Genomic DNA, 26674 nt, shown 5'->3' with positions numbered 1-26674 from the left:
TTCTTCTTAACTTTTTACTGCAAAGCTGCCAGAAATTTCCAACCTGTCAGTGCTACACTTTCTCCTAAAAACAAACCCAAAACAAACATTCACATTGATTCAAATTATTAATGACACATAAATATTGACAACCATCATATTTGAACCATATAGGAAAATACGAAACCTTATTTTGTGCTATGCAATATATTATGTAAAAAGCATTAACTAATATGCTAAGTAACAGAAGCTGCAGATAAGATAGGAAATAATGTGAAGAGCCTGTTAAAGAAACAACTTTTGTACAAGACTTCATGATATCTGAAAACTGTAGTAGACTCTTTCAGCATCGATTAGTAATTCCTCTTTTATATAATTTTTTGATCTTCCTGCCATGAAAATTGTGATTTTTAAAATTTCCTTCCTCAGATAGTATGTGTCCTTTCTCATTGTTAGGCCATTATACTTGACAATTCATTCTCTCTAACTGTTCTCATACACATTTCAAGCTGTAAACAGTACACACCCACAGAGTAGGCTCATGCAGTTGTTTAAGGCATTTGGCTCATTCTTCAGAAAGAGCTTGCTTCAGACTCTAAACTGATCATCATTATCTAAGTTTTCTATAGTTTTCCTAATGAGCATAATTTGAATGTGGGAAAAGTTAGTTGTACAAGGACATGATCAACTTCCTTTCTCATTTTTGGCTAACTGACATAATTCCTTATTTGTAACATGCTTAATGTCGACAGAAGATTATAACATAAATGTTCCTTTCTTCACCTGTATGCTTGAAGACTTGAAGATACTTGTCCATGTTGTGATCTCAAGAAGGAAAGAGAAAAAGGGGAGAGGGAGAGAGAGAGAGAGAGAGAGAGAGAGAGAGAGAGCTCTATAGGTTTTCAAAACACAGGGTGTTTGAAAAAGAATTCCCTAGTTTTAAGTATAATTTTCATGAGGAAATTAATGAGAAATTACATCAATGAGTATATATCATGAAAGAGAATTCCTTCAAGTTTTGTTTAATGATAGTAGACTTCAATGATGGATCCATTTGTTGCCCTGCACACGTCGAGATGATATTCTACTCCTCGCCACTTATTCACCAACATTTCAGGTATAACCGTCCCAACCGTTGTGATGATTGATGTAACAACTGATGTCTCTGATCTTTTCACTGTACACAACACTTTTTATGTGGCCCCAAAAGAAAAAGTCCAGTGGGGTTAAATCTGGGCTTCGTGGTGGCCAAGGTATTGGGTCAGCCCTGCCCATCCACCTTCCTGGACAGCAAGTGTCAAGACCGCACACATATGGTTACTGTAATGAGATGGAGCGCCATCTTGTTGGAAAACCACAAGCCCCTTTCCTGCCTCAATATTGTCCATTTGGGGAAAGACGTACTCTATCAATACGTCACAGTAAACGTCCCCATTTTAAAGCACTACCGTTTTCCTTGAAAAACTTTAGCCGAAGATGGATATTTTTTGCTGTAGGTGGTTCACCACCATACTGACATCTAAAATTACGTTGCACTGTTATAACTGACTCAGTTTTCTCAAGCCACAAACAGACTGTGCTTTCTGTTGTGGAGCACACATTGTTGCCGAGTTGCTCTGCACTGCACTGCATGGCCTTGACTGAACTGAGGGAGCAAAAGAAGAAGATAGCACTGGTGCTGTCTCAAGATTAAGCAGACCTGCCAAATGCAGGGGAGCCAAACTTGGAGAGTTGATGAATCAAAAACCACAAACTGGAATAGTGTATGTCACTTTGTACAGATTCTAGGACTTGTTAAAACTAGGGAGTTTTTTCTCAAACACCCTGTATTTTGGATGATTTGTGATCTTTTACTCTCAACTGATTTCGGTGTCAACTACCACAATCTGTAATTTTACCATACAAAAATTACACTGAATGGCAAAAAATGCCACACTTCCTGCAATCTTAGGCACTCCAAAGGTGACAAATACGCTTACATTTTAAATGTCAAGAGTGAAGGTTTCATTTTGAGATTAACGGTGAGAAATATGGGAAATCTGAAACAGTATGTAATTGGAGAGACATAAATTACTGAGAGTAAAGTATCAAGAGACTCTGAAACTAAAGGACAGAACATAAATCCAATTTCTCTTCACATAATTCTCTCCATGTCCTATATCTTTATAATGTTCCAATCTGTAAAGTTTTTCCTTGCTGTTGAGTTTATTTCCAAACATGTGCCCACTTATTCTCTTTCATTTCTCTTTTCCTTTTCTTCCTTTTACTGGGAGAATGGACTACCTCTGTCCAGCCATCCTGATTTAGGTTTCTTATGGTTTTTGTAAATCATTTCAGGCAAATGCCAGGACAGTTTCTTCATCAAGGCCCTGGCCGGCCACCTGACCTATCCTCATGAAGCATTCTTATATACGCGTGTGTGTGTGTGTGTGTGTGTGTGTGTGTGTGTGTGTGTGTGTGTGTGTGTGTGTGTGTTTTTTATTGACTTATTTCAGCCCTGCTGTTTGATATTCTTTTTGTGTGTTTTCATTTCCGTCTTTCATCTTATTCATGTAGGAGCGGTCTTTAATAGCTAACTGTGAATCACTGTCCCGTATATCAATCATGTTGTGGAAATCCTGTTTTGTCCTAAATCTTTCCAGATTTTCATTCTCAGTTATGCAACTTCTCAATTTATTTCTTTGTTGTCAGTAACTCGCTTCTGATTGTAAAGGTCAAGTTCAGTATGAGCTCTTAGTGGAACTTTCATTCAGCACTGATTTGTATTTTGTAAAATATTTGTGTGTCCACTGTAAACATTATTTATTTTGTGTTTTAATTTAAAACAAAAAAATCATCTGTTTTCTGATAGAAACCTATTTTTGCTGAATACAGGGATTGAGGATTTTTCAGTAGGGAGGACACAGCAAGTTATCTTGGATGGAGAGCCATTGACAGATATAGACGTAACTTCAGGTGTACTCCAGGGAAGTGTGTGGATCCCTTGCTGCTGATGTTGTACATTAATGGCCTTTCAGACAATTTTGATAGTAAACTTACACTTTTCACAGATGATGCAGTTATTTGCAATGAAGTACAGTCTGAAAGAAGCTGCACAAGTACTGAGTCAGATCTTCATAAGATCTTAAAGTTGTGTGAAGTCTTGCTTTAAATGTTCAGAAATGTAGAAGTGTGCACTCCACAATATGAAAAAAATGTACTATCCTATGACTAAAATATCAAAAAGTCACAGTTGGAATTGGTAAACTCACATGAATAGCTGGGTGTAACACTTTGTAGGGATGTGAAACAGAATGATCACAAAGCACAGTCATGGATAAAGCAAGTAGTAGACTTTGGTTCACTGGTAGAACATTAGGGAAATGCAATCAGACAACCAAGGAGATTGCTTACAAATCATTTGTGCAAACCATCCTAGAATATTGCTCAAGTGCATGGGACCCATTGAAAATAAGACTAACAGGATACATTGAACATATACAGAGAAGGAAAGCACAAATGGTTAGAGATTTTTTTGACTCATGGGAGAGTGTCGCAGAGATGTTGAAAGAACTGAACTGACACAAACTTGAAGCTAGACATAAACTTTTCTGAGAAAGTCTACTAACAAAGTTTCAAGAACTAACTTTAAATGATGACTCTAGGAACATACTGCAACCCATAACATATTGTTCTGACAGGGATATTAAGAGAAGGTTAGATTAGTTACAGTACATACAGAGGGATTTAACAATCATTTTTCCCACACTTCTCATGTGAATGGAATGGGGGAAAAACCCTTACAATTGGTATAATAGGATGTTAGGGATGGCAGTTATTGCTGAAAGAACCAGTTTTCAGTCATATCAGTTTTGTTCATCTCCATTTTAACCTGACCATTAAAACCAATCAAAATGACTGGTTTCTGAAATATCCCATTTTCAGTTTTTTGTTGCTTTTATTTTCAGTAATAAATGTAGACGTCATTCAGAGATTGAAAAATGCTAAGACTCCAAGACTTTTGCATTATACACTTAAAAATATCAAACAAAATAGATAAATAAAAGAAAACTTAGTTCATGTACTGTTTACTGCTTTTCTCAAAAAGTAATGAAGTACTGAATATTGCAAAAAATAAATAAATAAATAAAATAAAATAAAAAAATAAATAAAAAAATAAATAAATAAATAAATAAAAAGTATTCTCCTACTGATCTTGATTTTTTGGAACTTGGCTCAAAAATTTTGTTGTAATTGAGGATCATACCATTATTTGTGTGTTACAATGTGCCAGTGCTGAAGGATCATAAATGACATGTAAGTTCTCAGTTTCCAAGGGCTACAAACAGGTGTAGATGTACTGTGTAAACACAGGCAGAAGATCAGCTACTTTCTCTTTGTATTATAGGCCATGAATGAATTTTTAAGTTTTTAGTTTATTACTGTTGCCCTGATTTCCTTTCTCTTTTATTATTTCATAGGAATGGCAGACAAGTAATAATTTTTTTGCAAAATTTGTATCATTCGTTTCCCTTAAGTATTTCAAATGGAGACCACATTTTGGAGTCAAATGTATTTATTTACTTTTTAACTGAAATTTAAATGCAATTGACTTTTTTGTGACAAAACTAACCATTCACTGTCAAAAAATTCAAATGAACAATTTAGATAGTAGGCAAACTAGAACATTTACCAGGAAAGTTATCTGACAGTAGTTAATGTTACAGTAATGTAAACAGTGAGATTAAATCAAACAATGGAAAATCCAGGAAGGAATGTAACAATATTAGAGAAGGAAATGCTACTCACCATATAGCGGAGATGGGAGATACTGAGTCGCACAGAGGCACAACTAAAAGATTTTCACAATTACAGCTTTCAGCCATTAAGGTCCTTGTCAACAATAGACACACACAGACACACACACACACACACACACACACACACACACACACACACACACACACACACTCACACAAATGCAACTCACACATACGACTGCAGTCTCAGGCAATTGAAACCACACAGCGAGCAGCAGCACCAATGCATGATGGGAGTGTCGACTGGGTGGGGCTAAGGAGGAGGCTGGGGTGGTGAGGGGAAGGGATAGTATGGTCGGGGTGGCACACAGTAAAGTGCTGCAGTTTAGATGGATGACAGGGGAGTGGTGGGAAGGGAGGGGGGGGGGGGAGAGCAGAAAAGGAGAGAAACAAAAAGAAATAAAAAGAGTGGGTGTGGTGGTGAAATGATGGCTGTGTAGTGCTGGAATAGGAACAGAGAGGTGACTGGATGGGTGAGGACAGTGACTAACGAAGGTTGAGGACAGGAGGGTTACGGGAACATAGGAAGCATTGCAGGGAAAGTTCTCACCTGCTCAATTCAGAACAGCTGGTGTTGGTGGGAAGGATCCATATGACACAGGCTGTGAAGCAGTCATTGAAATGAAGGATATCATGTTTGGCAGTGTGTTCAGCAACAGGGTAGTCCACTTGTTTCTTGGCCACAGTTCGTCAGTGGACATTCATGCAGACAGACAGCTTGTTGGTTGTCATGTCTACATAGAATGCAGCACAGTGGTTGCAGCTTAGCTTGTAAATCACATGACTGGTTCCACATGTAGCCGTGCCTTTTATGGAACAGGTGATGTTAGTGACTGGACTGGAGTAGGGAGTGGTAGGGGGATGTATGGGACAGGTATTGCACCAAGGTCTATTACAGGGGTATGAGCCATGAGGTAAGGGTTTGGGAGAAGGGTTGTGTAAGGATGGATGAGGTGTTACCTACAAACAAATCCGGGAAAGAGCTATGGGCACCCGCATGGAACCATCTTATGCCAACCTGTTCACTGGTGATCTAGGGGAATCCTTCCTAAACACCCAGAATCCTAAACCCCTCACTTGGTTCAGATTCACTGATGACATCTTTGCTATCTGGATTGAAGGTGAGGACACCCTATCCACATTCCTCCAGAACCTCAACTACTTCTCCCCCGTTTGCTTCACCTGGTCCTACTCAACACAACTAGCCATCTACCTAGATATTGACCTCCACCTCAAAGATGGTTACATCAGTCCTCCGTCTATATCAAACCTACTAACCACCAGCAATACCTCCACTTCGAGACCTGCCAGCCATTCCCTACCAAGAAGTCCTTTCCATACACCCCAATCACCCATGGTCGTCACACCTGCAGTGACGAGCATTCCATCTCGGAACATACCAATGGCCTCACTGAAGCAATCACTGACCGTAATTATCCTCCCAACCTTGTACAAAAACAAATCTCCCATGCCTTATCTTTCCAGTCTCCCACCACCTCCCAAAGTCCCACTGTCTGGCCACAGAGAAGCATTCCCCTCGTTCCCTGCAATATACCCTATGTTCCCATAACCCTCCTGGCCTCAACCTTCATTAGTCACTGTCCTTGCCCGTCCAGCTTTCTCCTTGTTCTCATTCCAGCATTACACAGCTGTTATTTCACCACTACACCCAGTCTTTTTATTTCTTTTTATTTATATCCTTTTCTGCTACTTGCTGCCTTCCTACTCCCCACCTCTCCCCTGCTCCCCCCTCCCCGTCTTAACTGCATCACTTCACTGTCCACCACCTGCACCGTACCATTCCTCCCCCTCCCCGCCCCAGCCTCCTCCTTACCCCCACCCAGTCGTCACTCCCATCATGCACTGGTGCTGCTCCTCGCAGTGTGGTTTCAGTTTCCTGAGACTGCAGCCGTGTGTGTGTGCGTATATTGTTGACAAACACCTTAATGGCCGAAATCTATAATTGTGAGAATCTTTTTGTTGTGCCTATCTGCGACTCAGCATCTCCGCTATATGGTGAGTAGCTTCTTTCCTTCTCTGAAACTGAAGTTGTCACCCTCCAGAGCTTCTTGCTGCCCACACAGAACTACAAAAGAACTGTAGCAGCAAGAAGTTTCAGCACACATAATACAACATTCAGTTCACTATTATCAGGAGAAAGGTGGGAGGAAGCTTTCCAAATAGGTGACACCAACAAAAAGTTTGGGAAATTTTCTAGTATCTTCAGTGATTACTTTGAAAATGCATTGCCTCTGAAAACACAAGTAATAGGAGGCAAAGCTCCAAAAGCAAAGAGATGAATGACAACAGTTTTCAGATTTCAAGCGTGAGAAAAAGAGAACTACTCAGATACAGGGAAAACAGAATCATACCCGTACTTCAGTACATTCAGAAATACCTTCAAATCTACAAAATAGTGATACACCAGGCAAAAAGAATGGCCTATGATAAGTTCATAACAGTCAGCACATGAAAGTCAAGCAGTAAGGAAAGTAATAAAGAAGGAAGCAAATGAAGTGTCCCTTAAATGGAAAATGTCACTCTGAACCATGGGAACAAGAATGTAACTGATCAGCAACACATCCCAAATCTTTTAGGTATTACTATGCAGGATTCGCAAATAATTTAATAGTCTGTGGCAAAATAGATACTGAAAAGAAACAGAAAAACAAAGTGCACTCATGTTCATCTTTGATGTATGTTTGTGGAACAGCTCCTGATGAGATCATCCATGTTGCATCAACTCTTAAGAAAATGTCATCAGGAATTGATGGTATTCCTGATTGCATCATAAAGCAATGTATTACAAACACTTCACTGCCTCTTGCAAGTATAGTCAATTCAACTTCCCTGGCACACATGTTTCCAGACTGTTTAAAAGTTGCTAAAGTAGTCCCTGTTCATAGACAAATCAAATATAGAAAACTATAGATCAATTAGCTTATTATCAGGCTTTAGTAAAATCATAGAAAAAGTAATGAATAAAGGGCTAATTAAATTTTTAGAGAAAAACAAAATTGTCAGTGATACTCAGCAGGGATTTTAGGAAAAATAAATCAGCAACTAGTGCCACCTATGATTTTATACACAATGCCCTGCAAAGAGTGGACAAAAATCAAAATGCTACTGCCATTTTTCAGACTTAAGCTTTTAACATACTGGACCACAACATACTGCTAGATAAGCTCCAATTATTAGCATTAGAGGCATTGAGCTAAAAGGGTTCATATTGTACTTGACTTGACAAAAAGAAAAAAGAAAATACAAATAAAACATGAACTGCAGGAAAATATTAGGGTATGTTTCTCAGACACTGTTGTTGTTGTTGTTGTGGTCTTCAGTCCGGACTCTGGTTTGATGCAGCTCTCCATGCTACTCTATCCTGTGCAAGCTTCTTCATCTCCCAGTACCTACTGCAACGTACATCATTCTGTATCTGTTTAGTGTATTCATCTCTTGGTCTCCTCTACGATTTTTACCCTCCACGCTGCCCTCCAATACTAAATTGGTGATCCCTTGATGCCTCAGAACATGTCCTACCCACTGATCCCTTCTTCTAGTCAAGTTGTGCCACAAACATCTCTTCTCCCCAATCCTATTCAATACCTCCTCATTAGTTATATGATTTACCCATCTAATCTTCATCATTCTTCTGTAGCACCACATTTCGAAAGCTTCTATTCTCTTCATGTCCAAACTAACTATCGTCCATGTTTCACTTCCATACATGGCTACACTCCATACAAATACTTTCAGAAACGACTTCCTAACACTTAAATCAATACTTGATGTTAACAAGTTTCTCTTCTTCAGAAACGCTTTCCTTGCCATTGCCAGTCTACATTTTATATCCTCTCTACTTTGACCATCATCAGTTATTTTGCTTCCCAAAAAGCAAAACTCCTTTACTACTTTAAGTGTCTCATTTCCTAATCTAATTCCCTTAGCATCACCCGACTTAATTCGACTACATTCCATTATCCTCATTTTGCTTTTGTTGATGTTCATCCTATATCCCCCTTTCAAGACACTATCCATTCCGTTCAACTGCTCTTCTATGTCCTTTGCTGTCTCCAACAGACTCACAATGTCATCGGCAAATCTCAAAGTTTTTATTTCTTCTCCATGGATTTTAATACCTAATCCAAATTTTTCTTTTGTTTCCTTCACTGCTTGCTCAATATACAGATTGAATAACATCGGGGAGAGGCTACAACCCTGTCTCACTCCCTTCCCAACCACTGCTTCCCTTTCATGTCCCTCGACTTTTCTTTTGTTTCCTTCATTGCTTGCTCAATATACAGATTGAATAACATTGGAGAGAGGCTACAACCCTGTCTCACTCCCTTCCCAACTGCTGCTTCCCTTTCATGTCCCTTGACTCTTATAACTGCCATCTGGTTTCTGTACAAATTGTAAATAGCCTTTTGCTCCCTGTATTTTACCCCTGCCACCTTCAGAATTTGAAAGAGAGTATCGTCAAAAGCTTTCTCTAAGTCTACAAATGCTAGAAACGTAGGTTTGCCTTTCCTTAATCTAGCTTCTCAGATAAGTTGTAGGGTCAGTATTGCCTTACATGTTCCAATATTTCTATGGAATCCAAACTGATCTTCCCCGAGGTCGGCTTCTACCAGTTTTTCCATTTGTCTGTAAAGATTTCGCGTTAGTATTTTGCATCCGTGACTTATTAAAGTGATTGTTCGGTAATTTTCACATCTGTCAGCACCTGCTTTTTTTGGGATTAGAATTATTATATTCTTCTTGAAGTCTGAGGGTATCTCACCTGTCTCATACATCTTGCTCACCATATGGTAGAGTTTTGTCAGGACTGGCTCTCCCAAGGCCATCAGTAGTTCTAATGGAATGTTGTCTACTCCCAGGGCCTTGTTTCAACTCAGGTCTTTCAGTGCTCTGTCAAACTCTTCACGCAGTATCATATCTCCCATATCATCTTCATCTACATCCTCTTCCATTTCCATTATATTGTCCTCAAGTACATCGCCCTGGTTTAGACCCTCTATATACTCCTTCCACCTTTCTGCTTTCCCTTCTTTGCTTGGAACTGGGTTTCCATCTGAGTTCTTGATATTCATACAAGTGGTTCTCTTTTCTCCAAAGGTCTCTTTAATTCTCCTGTAGGCAGTATCTATCTTACCCCTAGTGAGATAAGCCTCTGCATCCTTACATTTGTCCTCTAGCCATCCCTGCTTAACCATTTTGCACTTCCTGTCAGTCTCATTTTTGATACGTTTATATTCCTTTTTGCCTGCTTCATTTACTGCATTTTTATATTTTTCTCCTTTCATCAATTAAATTCAATATTTCTTCTGTTACCCAAGGATTTCTTGCAGCCCTCGTCTTTTTACCTACTTTATCCTCTGCCGCCTTCACTATTTCATCACTCAAAGCTACCCATTCTTCTTCTACTGTATTTCTTTCCCCCATTCCTGTCAATTGTTCCCTTATGCCCTCCCTGAAACTCTCTACAACCTCTGGTTTAGTCAGTTTATCCAGGTCCCATCTTCTTAAATTTCCACCTTTTTGCAGCTTATTCAGTTTTAATCTACAGTTCATAACCAATAGATTGTGGTCAGAGTCCACATCTGCCTCTGGAATTGTCTTACAATTTAAAACCTGGTTCCTAAATCTCTGTCTTACCATTATATAATCTATCTGAAAACTGTCAGTATCTCCAGGCTTCTTCCATGTATACAACTTTCTTTTATTATTCTTGAACCAAGTGTTAGCTATGATTATGTTGTGCTCTGTGCATAATTCTACCAGATGGCTTTGTCTTTCATTTCTTAGCCCCAATCCATATTCACCTAGCACATTTCCTTCTCTTCCTTTTCCTACTACTGAATTCCAGTCACCCATGACTATTAAATTTTCGTCTCCCTTCACTATCTAAATAATTTCTTTTATTTCATCATACATTTCTTCTATTTCTTTGTCATCTGCAGAGCTAGTTGGCATATAAACTTGGCCACAATGAGGCTTTCACTATGCTGTTTGTAGTAGCTTACCCACACTCCTTTTTTTTTTTATTCGTTATTAAACCAACTCCTGCATTACCCCTATTTGATTTTGTATTTATAACCCTGTATTCGCCTGACCAAAAGTCTTGTTTCTCCTGACACTGAACTTCACTAATTCCTATAATATCTAACTTTAGCCTATCCATTTCCCTTTTTAAATTTTCTAACCTACCTGCTCGATTAAGGGATCCGATATTCCACGCTCCGATACGTAGAACGCCAGTTTTCTTCCTCCTGATAATGACGTCCTCCAGATTAGTCCCCACCTGGAGATCTGAATAGGGGACTATTTTACCTCCGGAATATTTTACCCAAGAGGACGCCATCATCATTTAACCATACAGTAAAGCTGCATGCCCTCAGGAAAAATTAAGGCTGTAGTTTCCCCTTGCTTTCAGCCGTTCACAGTACCAGCACAGCAAGGCCGTTTTGGTTAGTGTTACAAGGCCAGATCAGTAAATCATCCATACTGTTGCCCCTGCAACTACTGAAAAGGCTGCTGCCCCTCTTCAGGAACCACACGTTTGTCTGGCCTCTCAACAGATACCCTTCCATTGTGGTTGCACCTATGGTATGGCTATCTGTATCACTGAGGCACACAAGCCTCCCCATCAAAGGCAAGGCCCATGGTTCTTGGGGGGGGGCGGGTGTCTCAGACACAAAAAAAAGTCCCTCGGGGATTCATTCTTGGGCCAATCCTCTTTGTCCTCTATATAAACAATTTAGACCTAAACATTGTGTCACAAAGAAATACTTTTTATGTAGATGAGATAAGCGTCCTTATCACAGTAAATACAAAAAACCAATTACAAACCACTGTAAATAAAACTACTGCACAACTACGTAGATAACACTGGTCAACACTCATTTTCTTGCCAAGGATATTTGAGTGGCTTTAGGATGGGTTAGTGGTGCTGAGGACGAATATAGCAACCATTTATGCAGTTTGGCTCTAGTTTTTGAGATAATGCATGATTTATTCAAAAAATTAGAAAAAATTGCTAATACTGAACTCGAGCGCTACAAACTACAATGAAAAAGAAAATAATCTTTATAAATAGCTTCTATGAAAACCTGATAGGCATTTGTCCACGTATAAAACATAATTGAAAAGTTTCTCTATAAGTATATCATTTTCCGTCCATGACGAACCGCTTCCTGCACGCTTTCCTTTTATAGGTCTCTTCAGAACAGTCACGTTGCAGATTCCAGCAATAATCTGCCATCATATGCCTGTCCCATCTTCCTTTATATCTTTCCTCTATTCCTTTCATATCTTGATGGAACCGCTCTCCTTGTTCCTCACTGAAATCACCTAGATTACGAGGAAATCGATGCAAGTGGCTGTGAAGGAAGTGCAATTTTATGCTCATGTTAGCTCCTAAGTTTTGAAAGTTAGCGAGCATGTTTTTGACCAGTTCCTCGTAATTGGGAGCTTTATGATTGCCCAAAAAACATTTTACAACAGCGACAAAACTGTTCCAGGCCGATGCTTCAGTGACAGTCATGACACTTGTAAAATTGGTATCGTTGATGAGCCTGCGAATTTGAGGACCATCAAATATTCCTGCCTTAAGTTTTTCACTACTGAGTCCAGGGAACATATTGCAGATGTATGTGAAGCAATTACCATTTCTGTCTAAAGCTTTGGTGAATTGCTTCATTAGTCCTAACTTAATATGTAATGGTGGAAGAACAATCTTGTCCCTACTAACCAAAGGTTCATTAATGATGTTTGCTTCACCAACAGCCATATGTTCCCTTGGAGGCCATGTTTTCTGCTTCCAATGTTCGTGCTTTTCCCTACTATCCCACATGCAGATAAAACATGGGTGCTTTGTGTATCTACTTTGTTGTCCAAGCAAGAAGTTCACCATTTTCAAATCAACACAAATCAACCACTGGTGCTGCATATACTGAATTTTCTGCAGAACCATCTTGATGTTAGCATATGCTTCACAAAGTTTTGTTGAGTGGGCAATTGGAATAGATGCGTAACGATTGCCATTGTGTAGGAGAACACATTTTAAACTTCTAGTGGAACTGTCTATGAAGAGATGCCAGTCCTCTGGTCTATATTCCGGCAGCCCCAATTCAAGTAAAAGTCCAGGTATATTGCTGCAGTACACTATAACCTCTTCTTGGTTGAAGTATGGAAGGTTTTCTTCTCTCGTCCGGTAAGCTGTTATTTTAACACTTGGATGAAGACAGTTCTTTTCCTTAAGCCTGGATGCTAAGAGTTCTGATGCTTGCTTTGAAAGATTGAGATCTCGTATCAAGTCACTGAGCTCCTTCTGGTCGAACTGCTGGGGTTGTGTCTCACGTCCTTCGTATTCCGAACCACTACTTGTACATTCCTCGCCGTGCACATCGTCATCTGATGATGTTAGCGTGGGTAATGTTGTGAAGGTTGGTACAGGAACATCGTTGCTGTGCACCACCGGTCTTCTTGCTGACTCCAAATCGGGATATTCCCACTTTCGTTTTTTGAACCTATTAAAACCTTTCACATTAACAATGCAAAAATAGCAATCTAGCAATCATCTGTATGGTTCTTCTGCTCTCGCCATACCATAGGCACTCCGAAGTTTAAGCTTTTCCTTTTTCGTTTTGTCCACTGCCGTAAGCACTCCACACAGCATTTACAAACTTTATGGGGTGCCCACGCCTTGTCTTGATCTCCAAGTTTAATTCCGAAATATACCAGATACGCTTCCTTCACAAAAGGAGTGATATTCTTCTTGTTCTTTTGAAGAACGTATTCACCACAAATGTAGCAGAACTCATCTGGATGGTTCACACAAAGACGGCGTGAAGAACTCATGTTTTCCTAAAACAAAATTGCACAAATACTACATATTATGCAGAACTTTCTTGTATTTGCATGTCAATCACATCCAACAAACATCATTAATTGTTTTGTGTGAAATGAATACTCACCTCTTATTTGCTACGTCACGATGAAAAGGTTCTATCTCCTTGAAGCTGCACTGCACATGTGTGTGACTTTCGACCATCGCCATTTTTCTTGTTTACACTGAACGCTACCTATCGGCTGTTGCGGGGATTACCTCGGCCAACAAATGAATGTCGAGTACCGCCGAATTCAAATCTGCACAACCCTCAATATCTTCAACACACGCACCGCACAACAGGACTGAACAAATGCTGACAGTGTGATGTTTGCATGATGTAATCCTCAACCACACAGATGCACTCCCTGAGCACAATTGTTTAATAAAGATAGTACAATATCACTAATTAAAAAACAGGTAGCAAATACATTACACCATATATGGACCCTGCAGTCGATATTATCCACATGAAACTCTCATTTCCACAAATAACCTATATCTCAAAAACCAGAGCCAATTTGGAAAAAGTACAAATATACTCGGAATGAGTATCATAACAATATCCCATTTTCGTTCAAACTTCCCTGGCAACGAAAAAAAAATTTTATTTTGTAGAGCTGTGTAATTTGAAGAGAAACATCAGTGTGACAATGAACTCCAGCAAACTTCCATCACCTCTGGAAACAAAGTTTTTAAGCATATGGCTTCGAAATACCTTCAAATGGCATACACATATAAACAAAATGAATAGAACACTAAATAAAATATGTTATAATCTACAGTTACTTGTGTCAAAGCATGTTTTAACTCTGTCCAAATTGCCTGCTTTGCTCAATTCTGTAGCATCCTACTGTACAAAACTATATTCTGGTGTAATACACCACCTAGTTCACTCATTTTCCTAACCCAGAAAAGAACTGTAATAGCAATGCAACATGCTTGACAAACAGATTCTTGCAAACCCTCTTACAAAAGTCATCAATCGTCCCACTTCCTTTTATGCACATACTAGAAATCTGTATTTATGTTAAAAAGAATGTATAAAACATATGAAAATTTTAATCCAGAATGAGATTTTCGCTCTGCAGTGGAGTGTGCGCTGGTATGATACTCCCTTACAGATTAAAACTGTGTGCCGGACTGAGACTCAGGCTCGAGACCTTTGACTTTCGCAGGCAAGTGCTCTACCGACTGAGCTACCCAAACATGACTCACGCCCCATCCTCACAGCTTTACTTCCGCCGGTACCTCTTCTCCTACCTTCCAAACTTTACAGAAGCTCTTCTGTGAACTATGCAGGACTAGCACTCCTGAAAGAAAGGATATTGCAAAGAAATGGCTTAGCCACAGCCTAGGGGATGTTTCCAGAATGAGATTTGCACTCTGCAGCAGATTGTGTGCTGGTATGAAACTTCCTGGCAGATTAAAACTGTGTGCTGGACCGAGAGTCGAACTCGAGACCTTTGCCTTTCAGGGGCAGTGCATACTCCACTGAAAATCTCATTCTGGAAACATCCCCTAGGCTGTGGCTAAGCCATGTCTCCGCAATATCCTTTCTTTCAGAAGTGCTAGTACTGCATGGTTCGCAGGAGAGCTTCTGTAAAGTTTGGAAGGTAGGAGACGAGGTACTGGCGGAAGTAAAGCTGTGAGGACGGGGCGTGAGTCGTGCTTGGGTAGCTCAGTCGGTAGAGCACTTGACCGTGAAAGGGAAAGGTCCTGAGTTCGAGTCTCAGTCAGGCACACAGTTTTAATCTGCCAGGAAGTTTTCAAAATTTTAATATCCATGAGCATGACAAGACAAAAGGAAAACCTTCACGTTCAGTCAGTAAGGACATCAGCCTACAAAACTTTCACAATAAACAGTGGTATACAAATTTACAATAGTCTCCCACATAAGGTAAAAATCATATCATCATTCACACTCTTTCGTAAACCGTAAGGGTGTTGTTATTAGATCATTGCTTATACTCGGCAGCAGAATTTTTGTAACATTAGAGATACAAGAGACTTGAAACAAGACAGTTCCGTTACTGCAAGTAGTGCAAGCTCTTTTATGAATGAAGCTAAAATTTAAATATCTACTAAAATAATAGTGTATTTTTACTGTGTTGTGTTTGTTCTGTGTCCCACAATCTGGAAAAAAAATTTGGATGAATGAATAAATAAATAAATCTTTTGGACAATATTTATTGCCTATCTATTTAGACAAGATTTATTGAAGATATATTAATATCAGTAAAAAAATATTTATTGTCCAATATGCTCATAAATACATGTATCATAATTGTTGATCTGTAAGTCAATTCCTTTCATCAGAAACATCATTCAAAGATGCTACCTGTCATGCAGAAGCCATACTGCTTCCCAACAGTGATAAATTTATTTTTTATTTATTTATTTTTTCTGTCCATCCATAGGCAATATAGATGGTATGGATGTTGTCAATAAATATATATATATGATACATATATTTTTGAGCTACAAATAACAAGCCTGGTATGCACCTTCTACTCTGCTCCCAAATAATGAAAGGCTCACTGCTTCTTGCAAAGGAGGACAACAGGTACATTACTGTCTCAGTAATGCTGTACCAATTCTCATCTCAAATGTTTGTTGATCAGTTCCAAATGATAGTGTTGTTATTAAAATAGCTCTGATTGCTCTTCCTGTTTTCTATAATAACCCATTATTTTAAAGCAATGAAAATTTTATGAATAAACATTACTGTTTCCTGAAAGCATTTTATTTAAAAACAAAAAAGTTGAGCACCATTACTATGACAAAATCGTATACCGATTTTTTACCTGGCTTTAGTAAAAACTAAAGAATTGTTATAACTAAAACCAAACAGCAACCAAAAATGTTGGTTATTCAGAACTAAAATACCAATGTTGGTTTTAAACGATCAGTTTTTCTCATTCCTATGGGATGTACCCTCAGCCATGCACTTCACAGTGGTTTGCAAAGTGTAGATATAGATTCTGGTATCCATAAAGTGAAAAATGTTATATACAGGTTGAAAAAATAAATTGCTGTCTGAAATTCCAACTATTTATCCGCTATCAAACATTTTTGTTCTCCTTTAGCACTTACTGTGATTGATCAACAAGCAGATGTGAGAAATTGTAGAATGAAGCAATGACTATGAATTAACACTTTGCCTAGGTTTAATAGATTTTTAGAAACTGTTTGACTGATTTCCTTCACAATTTGTACTAACAGTCCCTTGCTTGACTGATTTCCTTCAAACTTTGCACTAACAGTCCCTAAGGAACACGTCATTGATTCTACCTAAGTTATTACTCTGCGGATTATATACGTCAATGCTAAAGTTTCAGTTATACTTCAACAAGATGGTGAGAAACTCAGAACTGAAATAGGAGACAGACAAGTAGATTCCACACTACAAAAGCTAATCTCAGCTGATCTAGAAATAATTTTCAGATCCTTAAACTTTGAAAACAAAGAAGGAATATTTGTTAATGGGACATTTCTGAACCACCTTCGTTTTCTTCATGACATTTTCCTATCTGTGTGCCTCTTCTGTACATAAGTTTCAACAATTACTGGAAGTAGTTAAAAGAGGAAGTCTAAAAGTAGGGCTGAAAATTAATTACAACAAGACTAAGATAATGTGTGATAAACAGATCAAAAAGGAAACTCTACAAATTAACATCAAAGTTGTAGATCCAGCTCATGAGTTTTTGTGTTTAGGTCAGTTTGCGAATGAGTGGTTCAAAAAAGCTCACAATTTGCAGCATTGTCCCAATAACTGATCATGGTACTTTGGTTCTGAGTAGAGTGGATGACTTTGAAGGATCTTTGGCAAGCTAGGCTGTGACTTTCTGGACTTGCACCATTGGGTTGAGAACTGTGAGGTCCCCGTAAGTTTATCAGGTGTGCACTACACATTAGTGGCTGCTACTCAGGTAGCTGACAGTGTTTGGGATGTACACAATGTTTTTTTTTTAGATTAGGTGACTCTCCACCCAAGGCAGATAATGATAGCTGTAGGAAACCCAGAAGTATCAGTGCAAGATCCAAACAAATGCCTCCTACATGTGAGAGTATTAAAATCCTAAAGGTTATCTGCCAAAGCATTCACAACAAAGTAAAGCTCACATAATGCTAGGTACAGACAGCTGGTTGAAACCTGAAATCGATAGCGGTGAGTTTTTCTGGGAAAATTTAAGTGTGTGTAGGCAAATGGGAAATGGATGTGGTGTACTTGTTGCAGCAGACAAGAAACTCATATCTACTGAACAGAAATTGAAGCTATGTGTGAGATTGCTTGGGCATGACTCAGTACTAGGGGTGGGTGTAAAATAATAATTGGTTCATTTTGTCACTCTTCTCCTGACGTAACCAAAACCTTGTATGTAAGTTTCCCAGTTATACCATAATCATTGGTGGAGACTGTAATCATCCAACAATCCATTGGGAAAATTACCATTTTATTAGTGGTGGGCATGATAAGATATCCTATGAAATATTACTAAATGCCTTCTCTGAAAACTGCATAGAACAGTTAGTTTGGAACTCCCAGTCATGATGGAAAATATTGGATCTAATGGCAAAAAATAGACCTTACCCCTTTGAGGGATATAAGTGACCATGCTGTAGTTTCAGCAACAATGATTACTAAAGTACAAGGGCAACTAAACCAAGCAGAAAGATATATATATATATATATATATATATATATATATATATATATATATATATATATATATATATATATATATATATATATATATATATATATATATATATATATATATATAAGTTCAGTCAACTAGCTAAAAAATCAGTAGTGTCATATCTCAGTGAGGAACTTGAAACATTCAGCACAGGTAGGAGCACGTAGAGGAACTAAGCTTCAAGTTTAAAAGAATAAATGACCATACAGTCAACAGATATGTACCCAGTTCATAGTGGAAGAGACCTTCCATGGTACACAGTCTCTGTAAAGAAAGTATTAAAGAAACAGAGATTACTGATAATAGGTGAAAACAAAGCGTAGGACTACAGATAGAGAGAAGCTGAATGAAATGCATTTTACTGTCAAGCGAGCGATGCTTCAAGGCTTCAGTGATCGCTGTAGCAGAATATTGTCAAATGATCTTTGCAAAACCCAAAGAAATTCTGGTTGTATGGAAAAGCTGTTAGTGGCAACAAAGTTAGTGTCCAGTCCCTAGCGATTAGGTAGGAACTGAAACTGAGGGTGCAATGCAAAAGCTGAAATGCTTAACTCCAATTTCAAATGTTCCTCCACAAAGGAGAACTGCCATAATTTAATCCTTGAACCACTGAAAAGATGAGTGCAATAAGTATTAGTGTCAGTGACATTAACAAACAGCTGAAATCATTAAAACTGAATGAAGCTCCATGGCCCAATGGAATCCCTAACAGATTCTCTACTGAATATGTGGCTACGTTAGCCCCTCTTCGTGCTATGATCTAATGTATATCCATCGAACAAAAAACAGTGCCCAGTTTTTGGAAAAAAGCATAGGTCACAGTCATGTACAAGAAGGCTAGTAGAAGTGATCCACAAAACTACCGTCCAGTATCCTTGACAGTGATATGTTGTAGAATCTTGACACATATTCTGAGCTCAAACATAATGAGGTATCTCAAACAGAATGACCTTTGGATGAAGGCAGTCAGGTAGATCCATAATTTCGTGATTTCTGGAAAGCCTTTGACTCAGTACCACACCAATGCTTACCGTCAAAGGTACAATCATGTGGGTATCAAGTGAAATTTGTGACTGGATTGAGGACTTGTTGATAGGGAGTACACAGTATTTTATCTTGGACAGAGAGTCATTGTCAAATGTAGTACTAACTTCAGGTGTGCACCAGGGAAGCATGTTGGGACCCTTGCTGTTAATGTTGTATATTAATGACCTTGTGCACAATATTAATAGTAACCTCAAACTTTTTGCAGATGATTCAGTTATCTATAATGAAGTACTGTCTGAAAGAAGTTGCATAAATATTCAGTCAAATCTTGAGATTTCAAAGTGGTGTAAAGATTGCTAACTTGCTTCAAATGTTCAAAAATGTAAAATTGTGCACTTCACAAAATGAAAAAATTGTACCCTATGACTGTTATATCAATGAGTCACAGCTGGAATTAGCCATCTCATACAGATACCTAGATGTAACAGTTTCTAGTGATGTTGCTGTTGTGGTCTTCACTCCAAAGGGTTTGACGCAACTCTCGATGCTACGCTGTCCTGTGCTAACCTCTTCATCTCCAAGTAATTACTGCAAGCTACATCCTTCTGAATCTGCTTACTGTATTCTACTGTATTCATCTCTTGGTCTCCCTCTGTGATTTTTACCCCCCTCCCCACAGTACTAAATTGGTGATCCCTTGATGCCTCAGAATGTGTCGTACCAACTGACCCCTTCTTTTAGTCAGGTTGTAACACAAATTTCTCTTCTCCTCAATTCTGTTCACTACTTCCTCACTAGTTGCATGATCTATCGATCTAATCTTCAGCAGTCTTCTGTAGCAACACATTTCAAAAGCTTCTATTCTCTTCTTGTTTAAACTGTTTATTATCCATGTTTCACTTCCATTCATGGCTGCACTCCATATAAATAGTTTCAGAAACCACTTCCTGACACATAAAACTATACTTGATGTTAACAAATTTCTCTTCTTCAGAAACACTTCTTGCCAGTCTACATTTCACATCCTCCATACTTCGGCCATCATCATTTATTTTGCTGCCCAAATAGCAAAACTCGTCTACTACTTTAAGTGTCTCATTTTCTAATCTAATTCCCACAGCATCACCTTATTTAATTACACTGTGTTTAATTGTCCGCAGTTTACTTTTGTTGATGTTCATCTTATATCCTCCTTTCAAGGCCCTGTCCATTCCCTTCAACTGCTCTTCCAAGTATTTTGTTGTCTCTGACAAAATTACAATGTCATCTGCAAACCTCAAAGTTTTTATTTCTTCTCCCAGAACTTTAATTCCTACTTCAAATTTTTCTTTTGTTTCCTTTACTGTTTGCTCAATATACAGATTGAATAACATCAGGAATGGGCTACAACTCTGCCTCACTCCCTTCTCAACCACTGCTTTCCTTTCATGCCCCTTGAACCTAATAACTGCCATCTGGTTTCTGTACAAGCTGTAAATAGCCCTTCACTCCTAGTATTTTATTCCTACTACCCTCACAATTTTAGAGAGAGTATTCCAGTCAAAAGCTTTCTCTAAGTCTACAAATGCTATATACATAGATTTGTCTTTCCTTAACCTACCTCCTAAGATAAATCATAGTGTCAGCATTGCCTCACATGTTCCTACATGTCTCTGGAGTCCAAACTGATCTTCCCTGATGTTGATTTCTACCAGTTTCTCCATTCTTCTACAAAGAATTCATGTTAGCATTTTGCAACCATGACTTATTAAACTGATATTCGGTAATTTTCACACCTTTCAGCACCTGCTTTCTTTGTAATTGGAATTATTATATTCTTCTTGAACCTGAGAGTATTTTGCCTGTCTCCTACATGGAAGAGTTTTGTCATGGCTGGCTCTCCGAAGGCTGTCAGTAGCTCTAACGCAATGTGGTCTATTCCCGGGGCCTTGTTTCGACTTAAGTCTTTCAGTGCTTTGTCAGATTCTTCACACAGTATCATATCTCCCTTCTCACCATCATCTACATCTTCTCCCATTTCCATAATATTGCCATCAATTAAATATTCCTTGTATAGACGCTCCACATATTTGCTCCACCTTTCTGCTTTCCCTTCTTTGCTTAAGACTGGTTTTCCATCTGAGCTTGTGATATTCATCAGGATGGTTCGCTTTTCTCCAAAGGTCTTTTTAATTTTCCTGTAAACAGCATATATGCTTCTAGATTCTTACATTTGTCCTCTAGCCATTCCTGCTTAGCCATTTTGCACTTCCTGTTGATCTCATTGCATAGATGTTTGTATTCCATTTAACCTTTTTCAGTTACTGCATTTTTATATTTTCCCCTTTCATTGATTAAATTCATTATCTCTTGTGTTACCCAAGGATTTCTACTAGCCCTTGTCTTTTGACCTATTTGATCCTCTGCTGTCTTCACTATTTCATCTCCCAAAGCTACCCATTCTTCTTCTATTGTATTCCTTTCCCCTGTTCTTATCAAATGTTCACTAATGATCTCTCTGAAACTCTCTACAACCCCTGGTTCTTTCAGTTTATCAAGGTCCAGTCTCCTTAAATTCCTGCCTTTTTGCAGTTTCTTCAGTTTTAATCAGCAGTTCGTAATTGTGCCCTTGGAAATGTCTTACAATTTAAAACCTGGTTTCAAAATCTCTGTCTTACCAATACATAACCAAACTAAAATCTTCCAGTGTCTCCAGGTCTCTTCCACATATACAACCTTCTTTTATGGTTCTTTATATAGCCTTCTTTCAAGATTCTTACACCAAGTGTTAGCTATGATTAAATTACGCTCCGTGCAAAATTCTGCCAGGCAGCATCCTCTTTCATTCCTTTCCCACAGTTTGTATTCACCTACTTCTTTTCCTTCTCTTGCTTTTCCTACTATTGAATTTGAGTCCCCCATGAGTATTAAATTTTCACCTCCCTTAACTATCTGCATAATTTCTTTTATCAAACCACACGTTTCCTCAATATCCTCCTCATCTGTGGAGCTAGTTGGCAAATAAACTTGTACTACTGTGGGTGTGGGCTTTGTGTCTATCTTGGCTACAATAATGCATTCAAATGCTGTTCATATTAGATTATCTGTATTCTTATTTTCTTATTCATTATTAAACCTACCCCTGCATTACCCGTATTTGCTTTTTTATAAACCTGTATTCATCTGACCAGAAACTGTTCCTTCTCCCACTGAACTTCACTAAATTTCACTCTGTCTAACTTTAAGCTATCCATTTCCCTTTTTAAATTTTCTGACCTACCTGCCCAATTAAGTGATCTGACATTCCATGGCCCAATCTGTACAACGCCAGTTTTATTCTCCAGATACCAACGCCATCCTAAGTAGTCCCTGCCAGGAGATCCAAATGGGGGACTATTTTACCTCTGGAATATTTTACCCAAGAGGACACCAACATCATTTAACCATACAGTAGAGCTGCACACCCTCGGAAAAAAAATATGGCTGTAGTTTCCCCGTGCTTTCAGCCATTCACAGTACCGGCACAGCAAGGTCGTTATGGTTGATGTTAAAAGGCCAGATCAGTCAGTTATCCAGACGGTTGCCTGTGCAACTACTGAAAAGACTGCTGCCCATCTTCAGGAACCACATGTTTGTCTGTCCTCTCAACAGATACCCCTCCATTGTGGTGCTACAGAAGAATGCTGAAGATCAGATGGATAGATCACATAAGTAATGAGGCGATACTGAATAAAACTGGGGAGAACAGAAATTTGTGGCACAACTTGACTATAAGAAGGGATTGGTTGGTAGGACATGTTCTGAGGCATCAAGGGATCACCAATTTAGTATTGTAGGGCAGCGTGTAAGGTAAAAATCATAGAGGAAGACCAAGAGATGAATACACTAAGCAGATTCAGAAGGATGTAGGTTGCAGTAGGTACTGGGAGATGAAGAAGCTTTCACAGGATAGAGTAGCATGGAGAGCTGCATCAAACCAGTCTCTGGACTGAAGACCACAACAACAACAACAACAACAACTTCAACAACAGAGGCTAAAAGAATGGAATTCAAAAAGTTAATTACGTGGACATCATCATCCATCTATAAACTCAGATCCTTGTTTCAAACTTTAATTTAATTAAGTCAGTTTAGTTTTTTGTTTCATTAACACATGGCACATGTACTTTATTACAGTTTCTGTAATAAGATAACTGCTAATTCATTTGCCACTCTTTGTCCAATGCTAAAGTCTGTGGAATTTCAGATTATCTTGCTACTTATGAGACAGTAAAAACTAACACAATCTGTTTCCATTTAATGGGCATACATGCATTAGTAATTTTGGGAGTGTAAGATACCATATTCTGGTGTTCAGTCTTATTTAATCTTTAATGACCGAAAGTCTGCTTCTCCATTGACCTGCATTTGTTTTTAAGTACATTGTGTTAAATTATTTTCATGGTTCCCTACTCATAATGGTTACAAATGAGCACTTGCGTATGTGAAATAAGAGTAAACAATGTTACAAAGTTCCGAATTATCATCTACATAAGTCAGAAAATACAGCTTTTAGAAGCTCTCAGCTTTTAATCGCATGACTGGAATATTTACATCTTATGATCGTTTTGTCTTTACGTTTATGCACATATATGGCATGTTGTTCACAAGTCCTAGTGACATTACTGTACTGTTTTATTAGTTTGTTTTTAATGAGTTCAGGCAATGAATCACCAGTGACCATTGGTTTTCTTTAGCCCTCTCTCACCACTTTAACTGTAACAAATATTTATCATTTCAGGAGAACCAGATGATTAGCCAACGCAACAACAATCTAAATGAATACTACGAAAACCTTCGAAATAATGTTATTACTTTACTGGAGCATGTGAGATTACCTGGTGGAGGTAGTGGACAACCAGGAATTGGACCTGCTCCTGGAGAAAAGTTGGTTCATGATAATTTTGACAGCTACCTCAGTAAGCTTCAGACCCTATGTACTTCCGATGGTTACTGTGATGCCGAAGGTAATCGACCATTGTATGAAACTGTGAAATCTGCTCTACAAGACTTTACTGTACTGCCTACACCCATCTGAATTTAACAAACAAATTAATATGATCTGCAGGTTGATGCTGAGAAAATTGATTATTGATCCTACCATTTACGGATAATGTGTGAGTCAGTTGGCATTATCGTGAAATAGTGCTGTGAATGAATTAGTATGCAGTGATCTTAGTATGTATTTGACTCAACAGTAGTGTCTTTGACACCAGATACTTGGGTTGTTACCCATGCTACCTTTTTTAATGGTTATCAGCTAATTTTGTGCATCTATGCTGGTGTGACTACTTGTGTCTGAACCTGTGATCCCCGACCTGCAAGTGCATCTGTGCAATTGATTGTAGGCATAAAATATCAACGAATTCAACTGTGTTGTGATTAATAGTTTATACAGACTTGTAAGTATTGTAATCCTCAATGCTATAGGTCAGTGTTGTAATAGATCGTTTTCTTTGGGAGATGTCTGTATTAACACCACTCTTAAATGCTACAATGAAGACAAATGTGGTATATGCAGCAATTGATTTAATTAAAAATTAAATTATTTCACATTTGTGAGTGGTTTACTCATGTTTCCAAAAACTATGTCCAATGTAGATGAATTTGCCATTCATGTGTGACAGTTGATTTTGTTGATTGTCCTTGGATGTGAATTCACTAGAGTGACATTCTACTCCATTGAAAATAAATAACACATTGTTGTGTATCCTATGTAGAATAAATATTCTGTTTGTTAGAGCAAAAAAAGAAAAGTGTTATTTACGAGTATTACATGATCATTGTACAAGACTATTTTTGTGCACATCCCTTCAAGTTTTATGATTTCTTGTGTAAGACTACAACAGTCAATACTTTATTACCATAAGCAAAAAGTTTCAATGGAAATACAGGGCAATATATTGACACTACAGTAATGATATTTTCTATGAGGTATATTTGTCCTCTCCTATAACTGGATATGACATCATGGTGCTAGATGATGGTGTTGCAGTCATGAATGACATCTGATACATTTTTTGCAATTGTCTTAAGTGAAGAATAAAGAATATTGTTTGTTTATGCCTCAGATAGCATGTTAGACTGATGTGTTTTTGTTTGTTGTTGTATTATTGATTTTTGTTAATGCCATTTAAGCAGAAGTTGCTGTTTATGCCAACATAATGGCAGCTACAAATATTTATCCCTATTAAATGTTATTAAAGCCTTATATGTAATCTTCTGTGAAAGAAATACTTTCCATTTTCATTTATATGTACTTAGTGTGTATTTATTTTTTGAAATCTGAAAAATACACCAAATTTTTCTAAAGTTCAACTGTAACATGAGAATGACAAGAAAATTTGGAACTACATAAGAGTGTGCAATGCATGTAATGTGATTACAAAGTAAATACTGTATTAGGCAATATCTCAGTGTTCTGTAAATTATTCTGCTTGTTATTTGTCTACACTAGGATTGGTTAACTTATGAAATTTGTAAAACAAAAATTAAATCAGACAAAGCTGTGCTCTAAGCTGAAATTACACATATAATTATTTGCATTTATGTTACCTTCCTGTGTAATGCATAGTCCATAATGCTGTTTCTTTTAAACTGGACGGATAGGTATTCCAGGATAAAAAACTTTTTGTTTCAAATGCCTGCATCCTATGAATTGTGAATTTTCCAAGGAGTTTGACAATTCATTAAGCACTTTAAATCTAATACAGTACTTACCAAGAATATAATTTTAATGCTTTAACAAAAAATGATATTAAATTTATTTTTTGTTCATGTAAACAAAATAAAAATAAATTGTCTAGATGTTTTTTAAGAAACAATTGCTACTCATGATGTCAATCACTGGATTAAAACTGAACCTGTGCAGTTTACCAATTTTAGGTAAAGAACAATCAGTATGGCCTTTTGCCATGTGCTGAAAGCTCAAAAGTTATTAGAAGTTAGAGACAAGGTTTTAACCACTGGGAAATAACATGTACATAGGATACCAAGAGAGTATCAATAAAACAATCATCTTTCTGCATGTTTATATTGCAGCTTGTGTAAAAGATGATGGATGTTTAGGTAACAGCACAAGTCAATGCATATTTTCTGGTCATTTTATTTTGTATTTTTGTAATGCTATGAAAAAATGTTGATATACTGCTTTGTAGCCTCAAAAAACTAAAATCAAGACACTCACAAAGAGAAATATTTAATTCAGTTGACCTTCATTAGGTTCTCCAACAGGTGTTGTACAAGCATTTGCAGCTGCTTCTGAAATGTCATGATGTGATGATAGTTTTATATACATA

General features: G+C 37.9%; 1 protein-coding gene across 1 annotated transcript in view; it reads left to right on the top strand.

Annotated features, from left to right (window-relative positions):
• LOC124793773 (trithorax group protein osa-like) overlaps window positions 1-26060 on the top strand; it is a gene marked incomplete at its 5' end in the record, with an annotated part of 285916 nt that extends 259856 nt beyond the window's left edge. Inside the window, one exon of the mRNA XM_047258050.1 lies at window positions 24127-26060. Within this exon, the coding sequence (XP_047114006.1) occupies window positions 24127-24414 (288 nt within the window). The remainder of the gene's footprint in view (window positions 1-24126) is intronic.
• Between the last annotated feature and the right edge of the window lie 614 nt (window positions 26061-26674).

The sequence above is a fragment of the Schistocerca piceifrons genome, chromosome 1 (assembly GCF_021461385.2).
Source record: "Schistocerca piceifrons isolate TAMUIC-IGC-003096 chromosome 1, iqSchPice1.1, whole genome shotgun sequence".
Taxonomy (NCBI): Eukaryota; Metazoa; Arthropoda; class Insecta; order Orthoptera; family Acrididae; genus Schistocerca; species Schistocerca piceifrons.
The sequence above is the reverse complement of the archived record's forward strand: the minus strand, read 5'-3'. Positions and strand labels throughout refer to the sequence as shown.